Source organism: Tursiops truncatus, chromosome 5 (assembly GCF_011762595.2).
Source record: "Tursiops truncatus isolate mTurTru1 chromosome 5, mTurTru1.mat.Y, whole genome shotgun sequence".
Taxonomy (NCBI): Eukaryota; Metazoa; Chordata; class Mammalia; order Artiodactyla; family Delphinidae; genus Tursiops; species Tursiops truncatus.
The window spans coordinates 38192861-38205451 of NC_047038.1; the positions used below are offsets into that span (position 1 = coordinate 38192861).

Here is a 12591-nt window from a genome sequence, read left to right on the forward strand (position 1 = left end):
ATGCCACTTTCACCAATGGACACATCACCCAAAATGAAAATAAATAAGGAAACACAAGCTTTAAATGATACATTAAACAAGATGGACTTAATTGATATTTATAGGACATTCCATCCAAAAAGAACAGAATACACTTTCTTATCAAGTGCTCATGGAACATTCTCCAGGATAGATCTATCTTGTGTCACAAATCAAGCCTTGGTAAATTTAAGACAATTGAAATCATGTCAAGCATCTTTTCTGACCACAACGCTATGAGAGTAGATATCAATTACAGGAAAAAATGTGTAGGAAAACTCCTAAATAACCAAGAGATCACTGAAGAAATCAAAGAGGAAATAAAAAAATACCTAGAAACAAAAGACAATGAAAACACGATGACCGAAAACCTATGGGATGCAGCAAAGGCAGTTCTAAGAGGGAAGTTTATAGCAATACAATCCTACCTTAAGAAGCAAGAAACATCTCAAATGAACAACCTAAGCTTACACCAAAAGCAATTAGACAAAGTAGAACAAAAAACCCTCCAAAGTTAGCAGAAGGAAAGACATCATAAAAATCAGATCAGAAATAAATGAAAAAGAAATGAAGGAAACAATAGCAAAGATCAATAAAACTAAAAGCTGTTTCTTTGAGAAGATAAACATAATTGATAAACCACTAGCCAGACTTATCAAGAAAAAAAGGGAGAAGACACAAATCAATAGATTTAGAAATGAAAAAGGAGATGTAACAACTGACACTGCAGAAATACAAAGGATCATGAGAGATTACAACAAGCAACTATATGCTAATAAAATGGACAACCTGGAAGAAATGGACAAATTCTTAGAAAAGCACAACCTTCTGAGGCTGAAGCAGGAAGATATAGAGAATATAAACAGACCAATCACAAGCACTGAAATTGAGACTGTGATTAAAAATCTTCTGACAAACAAAAGCCCAGGACCAGATGGCTTCACAGGCAAATTCTGTCAAACATTTAGAGAAGAGCTAACACTTATACTTCTCAAACTCTTCCAAAATATAGCACAGGGAAGAACAGTATCAAACTCATTCTATGAGGCCACCATCACCCTGATACCAAAACCAGACAAAGATGTCACAAAGAAAGAAAACTACAGGCCAGTACAACTGATGAACATAGATACAAAAATCCGTAACAGAATACTAGCAAACAGAATCCAGCAACATATTAAAAGGATCATACACCATGATGAAGTGGGGTTTATCCCAGGAATGCAAGGATCCTTCAATATATGCAAATCAATCAATGTGATATACCATATTAACAAATTGAAGGAGAAAAATCACATGATCATCTCAATAGATGCAGAAAAAGCTTTCAACAAAATATAACACTGATTTATGATAAAAACTCTCCAGAAAGTCGGTATAGAGGGATTTTACCTCAACATAGTAAAGGCCATATATGACAAACCCACAGCCAACATCATTCTCAATGGTGAAAAACTGAAAACATTTCCTCTAAGATCAGGAACAAGACAAGGTTTTTCACTCTCACCACTATTATTCAACATTGTTTTGGAAGTTTTAACCACAGCAGTCAGAGAAGAAAAAGAAATAAAAGGAATCCAAACTGGAAAAGAAGTAAAGCTGTCACTGTTTGCAGATGACATGATACTATACATAGAGAATCCTAAAGATGCTACCGGAAAACTACTAGAGCTAATCAATGAATTTGGTAAAGTAGCGGGATAAAAATTAATGCACAGAAATCTCTTGCATTCCTATACACTAATGATGAAAAATCTGAAAGAGAAATTAAGGAAACACTCCCATTTACCACTGCAACAAAAACAATAAAATAGCTAGGAATAAATCTACCTAAGGAGACAAAGACCTGTATGCAGAAAACTATAAGACACTGATGAAAGAAATTAAAGACAATACAAACAGATAGAGAGATATACCATGTTCTTGGATTGGAAAAATCAACATTGTGAAAATGACTATAATACCCAAAGCAATCTACATATTCAGTGCAATCCCTGTCAAACTACCAATGGCAATTTTCACAGAACTAGAATGAAAATTTTCACAATTTGTATGGAAACACAAAGACCTCAAATAGCCAAAGCAATCTTGAGAAAGAAAAACGGAGCTGGAGGAATCAGGCTCCCAGACTTCAGACTATACTACAAAGTTACAGTAATCAAGACTTATGGTATTGGCACAAAAACACAAATATAGATCAAAGGAACAGGATAGAAAGCCCAGAGATAAACCCTGACACATATGGTCACCTTATTTCTGATAAAGGAAGCAAGAATATACAGTGGAAAAAAGACAGGTTTTTCAATAAGTGGTGCCCGGAAAAGTGGACAGCCTCTTGTAAAATAATGACATTAGAACACCCCCTAACACCATACAGAAAAGTAAACTCAAAATGGATTCAAGACCTAAATATAAGGCCGGACACTATAAAACTCTTAGAGTAAAACATAGGCAGAACACTCTATGACATAAATCACAGCAAGATCCTTTTTGACCCACCTCCTAGAGAAATAGAAATAAAAATGAAAATAAACAAATGGGACCTAATGAAACTTAAAAGCTTTTGCACAGCAAAGGAAACCATAAAAAGACGAAAAGACAACCCTCAGAATGGGAGAAAATATTTGCAAATGAAGCAACTGACAAAGGATTAATGTCCAAAATTTACAAGCAGCTCGTGCAGCTCAATATAAAAAAAAAACAAACAACCCAATCCAAAAATGGGCAGAAGACCTAAATAGACATTTCTCCAAAGAAGATACACAGATTGACAGCAAACACATGAAAGGATGCTCAACATCACTAATCATTAGAGAAATGCAAGTCAAAACTACAATGAGGTATCACCTCACACCAGTCAGAATCGCATCATGAAAATATGTACAAACAATAAATTCTGGATAGAGTGTGGAGAAAAGGGAACCCCCTTGCACTGTTGGTGGGAATTTAAATTGATACAACCACTATGGATGTTCCTTACAAAACTAAAAACAGAACTACCATATGACCCAGCAATGCCACTACTGGGCATATACCCTGAGAAAACCATACTTGAAAAAGAGTCATGTACCACAGTGTTCATTGCAGCTCTATTTACAATAGCCAGGACATGGAAGCAACCTACGTGTCCATCAACAGGTGAGTGAATAAAGAAGATATGGCACATATATACAATGGAATATTACTCAGCCATAAAAAGAAAGGAAATTGAGTTATTTGTAGTGAGGTGGATAGACCTCGAGTCTGTCATACAGAGTGAAGGTAAGTCAGAAAGAGAAAACAAATACCATATGCTAACACATATATATGAAATCTAAAAAAAAGTAAAAGGTTCTGAAGAACATAGGGGCAGGACAGGAATAAAGACGCAGATGTAGAGAATGGACTTGAGGACATGTGGAGGGGGAAGGGTAAGCTGGGATGAAGTGAGAGAGTGGCATGGACATATATACACTACCAAATGTAAAATAGATAGCTAGTGGGAAGCAGCCACGGTGCTCTGTGTCCACCTAGAGGGGTGGGATCGGGAGTTTTGGAGGAAGACGCAAGAGAGAGGAGATATGGGGATATATGTATATGTATAGCTGATTCACTTTGTTATAAAGCAGAAACTAACACACCATTGTAAAGCAATTATACTCCAATAAAGATATTAAAGAAAAAATAAGCAAATCAAATACAACAATACATTAGGATCATACACCACGATCAAATGAGATTTATTCCAAGGATGCAAGGATAGTTCAATCTGCAAATCAATCAACACGATACACCACATTAACCAAACGAAGGATAAAAAAATCACATATTGACTTCAATAGATGCATAAAAGTTTGACAAGTTTCAACATCTGTTTATGAAAAAACTGAATAAAATGAGTATAGGAGGCATATACCTTAACATAATAAAGGCCATATATGACAAACCCACAGTTAACATCATACTCAACCAGAAGTGTCTTAACTGAGATCATGAATGTAAAATTTTTAGCAAAATACCCGATGGTCAGCACTCACTAAGCACTAGTTGTAAATATTATTATGACTGCTACTGTAATAACAACTACTATTAAAAAAAGCTTGAGATAAGAGAAGGTCACCAATCATGGTTTGTTCTCCTCCCTTTAAAGTCTCTCTAACATTTGTTAAGTACTTTATATGTGTTAGGTGCTTTCTGTACTCTATTTCATTGTATAAGCAGAAATATCTATGAGGTGATTTTACTATAGTGTAGGAACTTGGAATTAGATAGGCTTGAGTTTAAATTCTAGGTCGGCATTATTCTCATTCTGAAATATATTTAGACAAGTGCTTTTGTAGTCCCAAGCTTCCAAGTGTATGTCTTTTTTTTATCATCACTCTATCAAAGCAGTTTGGTAAAAGTAAAGACTAGTTACAGGATGAGTCTGCTTTCCAGGTAAGCAATAGCATGGGGGGACCTCACCAGGCCCCTATCTGGAGGACATTTTGGGCTCCACTTCGGCTCAAGGCAACTCTGCTCATTCAATGAAGAGGTATAGAGTGCAATTTAGTAAATCTGTTCTTCATGGGACATCATGAAGAAGGAGATGGACCCACTGAAGACAACAATTTTGACTTTCAATGTGCTAGCCCTTGATTTTCCCAAGTGCTTCCTATGGAAAGCAAGGCTTGAGTCTTACATGAACAGAGGAATTAGGGAAGTTTTGAAGGGCCCGTTTATCAAACGTAAGGAGTTCAGGTGCAGGAGACCAGGGAGCGACATAGTGATTTAAGAGCAGGAACAGGTTAGAAGGGGAGAGCTTGGTGACCCAAAGGAAAAAGATTACGTCACTGAACACAAAGTTGGAGTAGAAACATTTGCATATTTGCGCTCATGCTGTGCCCCCAGCAACGGGTCATTATAGTCCTGAAACCCTGCCTACTTGGTCAGGTCTCAGGAGGTAAGCAGGGATCAGACTGGGAGTTCTTGGATGGGAAACCAGGTGAGATTGGTCTGCTTAGTGTTAGCATGGATCCAAGATGGAGTCATCCTATCCTAGATCTAAACTGTGAGTCCACTTTATGACCTTGGGGAGGTTACTTAACCTCCCTTACTTCAGTCTGTAAATTGGAGAAGGCTAAAGTTACCTTATTTGGTTGCAGTCAGAGATTAATTGAGCAAATTGTATATAAAGGTTCTACTTTGGTGCCTGCCCATGACAGGAGCTCAGGACATGTTAGATCCCTTCTCTCTAGTTGACGTGCTGAGTATCAGCGGAGCTGAGTGCCCATGGCAAAGCAAAGATGCTGGGAGGGGCACTCCAGGAGTTTTCACAATTGACCTGGCAAAGTGAGTGAGGTGACTGGGCTGTTCTCCTCCAGAACTGCACACAGAAGTGAGCTCTGAGTTGAAGCACCAGTATTTGACTCCTTTGGGATTTGACAGATAGACATTTTTGCAAGGACATCATTTTTATACTATTATGGCAACCAAGACTCCTCAGAGCATAGTCTCTTTGGGAAAGCCTTGGACCTGCTGGAAGAACTGGAGATGTGAGACAGAGCCCATCTTTAGTCCTGTCACCTTGCTAGACTTCATGGGCTCAGGGCACAAAGGGACGCCAGCAGGAACAGCAACCACCGCTCCAGGTCTGAAGAGAATCTACATCAGACCCTCAGAAACTTGTCCCCAGGACCAAATATAAATATTTTGGTTTATTTTTTTCCAGAAAGAGAAAGGGACAGAGTTTTATTTTAAATATAATGCATTACATCTATTTATCTGTTAACCTATCTAGTATCTGTCTACTGTCACTATCAGGGTTCTTACTAAAAGCTCAGTATATATAAGCCTTATACTTTATAAAATATTTTGTGACTGATTGATTCATCATGTGTATGTGTGTGTGAGTGTGTGTCCTGGGATGAAGAGCCATAGCTTTAATTTAATTTTTTTTTAAACTTATTTATTTATTTATTTTTATTTTTGGCTGTATTGGGTCTTTGTTGCTGCGTGCGGGCTTTCTCTAGTTGAGGTGAGCAGGGGCTACTCTTTGTTGTCATGCGTGGGCTTATTGCAGTGGCTTCTCTTGTTGTGGAGCATGGGCTCTAGGCATGTGGGCTTCAGTAGTTGTGGCACATGGGCTCAGTAGTTGTGGCGCACAGGCTTAGTTGCTCCAAGGCATGTGGAATCTTCCCAAACCAGGGCTCGAACCCATGTCCCTTGCATTGGCAGGTGGATTCTTAACCACTGTGCCACCAGGGAAATCCAAATTCTTAAAGAAGTCTTTCAAATAGTAAAGAACCAATGATTTTACAGGTAAATCCTGTCTATCTATCTATCTATTTATCATCTATCTATCTCTATCATTTCTATCTATCCCATTTATCATCTATAGATAGGTTAGTTAAAAGTATTCAAATTATGTAAATTATAATTAATAATATAATATAATATATATAATTATATATAGTTATAATTATATATATTATAATTATATATAATTATATATTATAAAATTATAATATAATATAATATAACAATTAAATTATTTATAGTATTAGATATCTGATTTCATGTTATAAAATTAAAATTTTCTTGTCATTAAACTTCTTTGTAAATATTATTAATGACTTCATAATATGAATATATCATAATGCATTCAATGATTCTTCTATTATTGAATATTTAGCATGATCCTAGTGTGTTGCCATTTAAAATATATTATAAAATATAAATGAGTATTTAAATATTAATCCAAATTTTAGCTTAATTCTTTAATTTAAATTCCCAACCATAGAATTATGGGGCCTAAGAAAATGGACACTTTTATATTTGTTAGTTAATATTATGAAATTGCTTTCCAAAGAGTTTCTTGCAATTTAAAATTTCACCATGAGTTTTAGGAAGTGATTTTCTCATCACACACTTGCAGCACCATGTGTTGCTATTTTCACCTTATTCAATCTTCACAATGGCCATTGTGAGTTAATTTTTGTCTTTATTGTATAGTTGAGGAATGGAAATGTAATGTTTTTCCCTTTCTCTATATTAATGCCTCAATATTTATTTTTCCAGTTTTACTGAGAAATAATTGACATACATCACTGTATAAGTTTAAGACATACAGCATGATGATTTGATTTACATATATTGTAGGAATACAGTTTTCTACCCAAGAACTGAAACGCAGTTTTCTCTGCCAGGGAATTATGCCATTTGGAAAAGTTTAGTTGTTTTAAATTCACTAAGTACCTTGATAAAAGCCACTTACTTTGTAAATATCAAACACTGACAAAATAGGTAAGGAAAGCAGCTGACTTACGCTGTCAAGAAGAGGCTCATTAATAGTCTGGTACTGGCCTGCCAACAAAAAGAGACCAAAATGTTATTGCAAAACATTGGGAAGACTGGGCCCTTGTTTTTCTCCAGAAATCTTGTGCTCATTTCAATTAATTTTTCTTGACTGTAATTGCTCAAAATGAAGTGCACATTTCCATGCTTCTCATTCTATCAGCTGCTCTTACATAACAGGGGCGATGGAAAAGGAGGAAAGAGAATCAATTCCCGACTAAGAAGCCTTTCCACAGCAAGCTAACCTTCTCGTTGAAAGAGAAACAATGTTAGAAGGAACGCTGCCCCCCAATCAGTAGCACCCAAAGTGATGACTCAGCAGCATCTCAGCCAATGACCACATGTGTTTCCCCTTGCCCTCTGGCACACATTGCATTTGCAATAATCTGTCCACACATTGTCTTCTTCAACAGACTCTACATATTTTAAGAGTAGGGGCCATATCTACTTATTCATCTATCCCTGGCTTGAGGTGCAGGGCCCTCTTGACCAAATCAGTTCTTTTTTTTTTTTTGCGGTACGCGGGCCTCTCACTGTTGTGGCCGCTCCCGTTGCGGAGCACAGGCTCCGGACGCGCAGGCTCAGCGGCCATGGCTCACGGGCCCAGCCGCTCCGCGGCATGTGGGATCTTCCCGGACCGGAGCACGAACCCGTGTCCGCTGCATCGGCAGGCGGACTCTCAACCACTGCGCCACCAGGGAAGCCCCAAATGAGTTCTTGATAGGAGTTTGATGAATAAACGTTCAGCAGATGTTTCTTGACACTCAACTTCCTCCCTTGGACTTGTTCTATGAAAGATTGCCAGAAGGTCATCTGGTGTACTCAGTGCTCGATGTTTTACATTTTACCCTCAGATTATGCAAAACCACCAAAGAATTGCTCACATGACCTGCAGGTTTTTTTGCTTCCTCATACACTTCATTTTCCTAAATTGCAGTATAATTTCACGCTGTTAGTCTGAATTTGGGAACATTGTAGGCAGAAAATGTTCTTATCATCTTCTCTTTATTAGCACATATATGAGAAGTTTCTAGTAGGTCTCAGGACCAGAAGCTGCATACCTCTTTGCTTTGATTTAATGGAAAGCATCAATTTTAAAAGAGATCACATATCCCTTCCTCCTTTAGTTGTTAAGACTCTCAGGGCAAATCTCTAGCCTGCGTCGAAATAGTGCAGAGGACCATGGTATGATGTGTATTTCTACCTTTTGGTCTGGCTTCATCATGTTCTTAAATTTTGTCCTTTCACCCTGAATTCTCTTCCCATACCAAAATACAAAATTAATAGCTGTGAATTTGTGCCAGCATGCTAAAGTCTTCTGTAGGGTGTAATGTATAAATTAATGAAACTTTGGCTCAGTGGAAACACAGTTCTATGGAATTTTCCTAGGACCAGTGCATGGGGGAAATGTTAAGCCAGAGCTAATCTCCTTGAGATAATGAGCCAGGAGGAGGAGAATCCTGTCTGCACCTGCCACCAGTTACAGTCTATTCTGGTGGTAGGACCAGCAGCAAACACTACCCCGGGGCACTAATAACATCTCCCTGTCCCAGCACAATTACACCCATAGTGAGATCCCTGGCAGAGAAACCTACAGGTTTTCCAGCCCTTTAGCAATTTGTACTCTCTCATGAATTGAGTTAAATTAATAATGTCACCCATTAAACACCAGCTGGTCTGGCAGGCACAAATGAGCACAGACTTACTGGGGATCGGCTCTGGCACTTGTGATCTAGAAGAGCAGCTCCACTGTCTAATTCAGGGTTCAATATCATTTCATTTTAGGATATTGGCTTCATTGAACATAGTCATTATACCCACATTCTCATGGAGAGCTGTGAGGATCTCTTCTTTCAGCAGCATTGCAGTCTGAGACCCTCCTGGATTCCCCAAATATGCTGCGTGCCACTTCTGGGTCTTTGCTCGTGTTGATTCCACCTGGAGTCCCTGCCTCCTCCATTTTGTTTTCCAAAATGCTCAGTAAACTTTGAGATCCTCCTGGGGCTTCACTTTCTGACCACTACAGGTCACTGTAATCTCACTGAATCAGTTACAGCCGTCATTTTCTGTTTTACTCACCGTTATGCAAATAAAAAGAAGCAGCGTCTGATTACTTCTTTGTTGTTTAAGTCCACTGCCCTTCTATAGGGAAGGAATGATCTTTTATCTCTATCTCCCTCAGTACCTACCTGTGTTATGAACAATGCAGAGTTCTGCAAATGCAACTTTAAAAGCATAGTTTTAAAACTGTAAATCAGCACGTGTCATTCATGGCCCATGAAACATAGTCCAGATTCCCTGCCGTTGCTCCCAGAGGCCAGCCTGCCACCTGGCCTGTCTCTGATCTCATCTCTTTCTAGTTTCTTCCTCCTCTGAGCTCTAACCATATCAGCCTCTTTTTAAGTTCATCCAGTACATCTACCTCAGAGATGTCGCATGTGTCCCCGAGTCCAGAAAGTCCTCTCCTCAGCTCTGCCCAGGCCTGGATACTTTTCACCCATCATACTGTGTCTGAAATGTCATCTCCTCTGGAGGACACTCCCTGACTACCAATCTCAGCTAAAAATTAAAGAGCACCTTCCAGCCCCCGTCATCACTAGCTCAGGCGCCTGGCAGTGGTGAGAATGCTGTGTGCTCACCAAACCCCCTTTCCTCTTCCTGTGGGCGCTCGGCTGGCACACAGTTCCTGGCATCCCTTGCACTGGGCGGTCTTGGCATGGAGCTATGGACACTGGGATGAGGCAGGTGTGACGGATTCCACTCCAGGCTGGTCCGCTTGACTCTCCACCTCTCATTCCCGCCTCAGTGGCTGGCCAGAGGCAGAGGACCCCAAGGCCCTCAGGGATGATGGAGGCCACTGGGTAAAAGGAGAGTGAATCCCAAATGAATGTTTGGAAAAAGGCCTCCTTCAATTTACATTGGATTGTGATGTGAGCAAGAAATAAACCTTTATTTTATTAAACTACTAACGTTTGTAGTTTCTGCATTATAGATGTCAGTCCTCCTTGATGAATACACCCTGCTCAGCTTCTCCTTAGCATGTAAGAACAAAGCAAGCCAATGAATATATCACACAGTTACAGACGGTGGTGCCTGTCTCCCCCGAGGCAGTGGTGAGATTCCAGGCTCTTGATCACTCCTGTAACCCCGTGTATGGTAAGTGACAATAAATGAGCAGTCGGCTGTGGAAACACCCAGAGCTTGGAACCAGCGACAGAACTTTCAGTAGAACCTGATCCCCTCCCTTGCTGAGCGAACTTGATATTGGCGCTCCCTCTTGCTGGGCCCAGATCCTCACCATAGTAACAGTCCCCCAAATTCTTCCCAGTCTTTGAGTCTTCCTGGAACTGAAGGATAGATTGGCTTCTCAGAGAGAGCCGTTTTTTAGAAAGATGAGGGAAGCTGCTTAGTAGCTTTCCACATCACCATCCTGGAAGAGTGATGGTGATGCTGTGACAGTGGAGGGTCCCTCATCGCCCTCTGGAACAAAACAGCCACAGAGAACAACTGATTTCTGCGTGACCCTCAAGGAAACATCTTTTTACAAAAGGCAACATTTCCCTAACAGTTATTTTTAAGGGGGAAGTGAAGATGAATATGTGTCATGTAAAGCTCGGGGGGTTTCCTGACTGACAGGCAATTACCCCAGACTTTAGTCGTGAACATGGACACCTCATGCCTGCAGAGGTGTGACAAAGGTGTACAACCAATGCCCATCAAATTTAGGTCCCCTGACCATTGGCGTCTTGGATGCTTTATAAAAAAGAAAGAAAGAAAGCAAACTTGGGCCCCTGAACAAATCAATTGCTTTTTACACAAGCTCCTATGGTGATACTTATTCTGGTCTCAGAAGTCTGAGAATTAGTGACATAGAAGCTCTCACTCTTGTCCAGTGGAAGGTGAGCCATGTGAGTTAAATAAAGTGAGGAAGAGAGACTCTCAGGCTATTTTCACGTATAAACACTTCCATGAACTTAAGCCCCTGGAGGTGCAAGGCTGGTGCCTTGTCTACGTCCCCATTTAGTACCTTTAAAGGGGCAGGGTAGCTGGCTGAGCACCCAAGTGCCATTGCCATGGGATAGGCAAAGGTGAAGAAAATCCCGAACTAGTCCCATGAAGAGAATATGCTTCCTTGGTGTGAGAAGAAGGGTAAAAGTAGGAAGCCTGCAGAGTTCTAGAACTTTCTGTTTCTCTAGGAAGGGAAATGAGTTAACAGGCCTTTCAGATGACTGTATTTCTAAACCAGACAGGTTCCCCAAGCGAAACCAGCTTCTGCTTTCATTTCAGTCAAGAAACTTCAGAGGGAGAGGCACAGGGGGAGAGAGGAATGGTGAGGGTTAGGGTTGCCTCCAATTCCAGAGGCTGCCAGCTGGACTTATAAAAATGTAGAAAAAAACAAGAGGCCAGTGAATCCCAACTTCCCATCACTAAGTGCTCCAGAGCAGAGACCACTGTGTCTCCGCATATCCATTTTTCCCTTGCTTCTCTGTACTAGAACTCCTCCTGGTTGGCTGGGTACATGGCCACCTTGAGTAAGTCCTTATTACCTGTCCTAATCTTCATGTGGGCATGAGTTCAAGTTTTGGTTGATGGAAGAGGTGGAAAATCAACTCACCATTTCCAGGAAACTTTCTTGAGGGAAGTTATTGTGCAGCCTTCATTCCTTCTTCTCCTTCTCTTCATCCCTCCTGCAGCCCAGAGCGCAGACATCACTATTTTAGGTGATGGTATGGAGGCCAACTTGAGGCGGGGAGGGATGCAGGAGGGGCAGGGTCTCTGAGGACCCTGAGGAGAAGAGTTGCCAAACAGCCTTAGACTGCTTGCCTCTGGTCTTGACTTACATAAAAAAAATACATAAACATGTGTCATGTTTCAGCCCCACGATTTCTTTTTTAAAGTGTCTTGCAGCCTTAAATGTTTTTTTTAAATCAGTCTTGGTGCTCACCAATAACGTAGCAGAGCCTCTGAGCAAAGGCATGGACACATGTTTCACAGAAGCTGAATGAGAAGTTCTAGGTTCAAATCCTGGCCGTTTCACTTTCTGGCCGTGTGACCTCAGGCAAGCTTGTAAGCCGGGTGGGAATAAGAGTATCTACCCCAAATAGCTGTTGAGAAGCGTATATAAGTAACTCCCTGGCTCAGTGCGCCACTAAGGAATTGCTGTGTTCTGTGTTTCATGTCTTCTCAAGTTCAACTTCATGGCCAAATCTTTTTCACTCAATCCAGATCTTTAGATCTTCAGATCTATATCTTGGTCAT

The 12591-nt window shown here is 40.2% G+C and overlaps 1 protein-coding gene across 1 annotated transcript in view; it reads right to left on the minus strand.

The window, feature by feature from the left end:
- CLNK (cytokine dependent hematopoietic cell linker) overlaps positions 1-12591 on the minus strand; it is a 182749-nt gene that overhangs the window by 72464 nt on the left and 97694 nt on the right. Inside the window, exon 5 of the mRNA XM_019928012.3 lies at positions 7304-7341. Coding sequence (XP_019783571.2) covers positions 7304-7341 — 38 coding nt within the window. The remainder of the gene's footprint in view (positions 1-7303; positions 7342-12591) is intronic.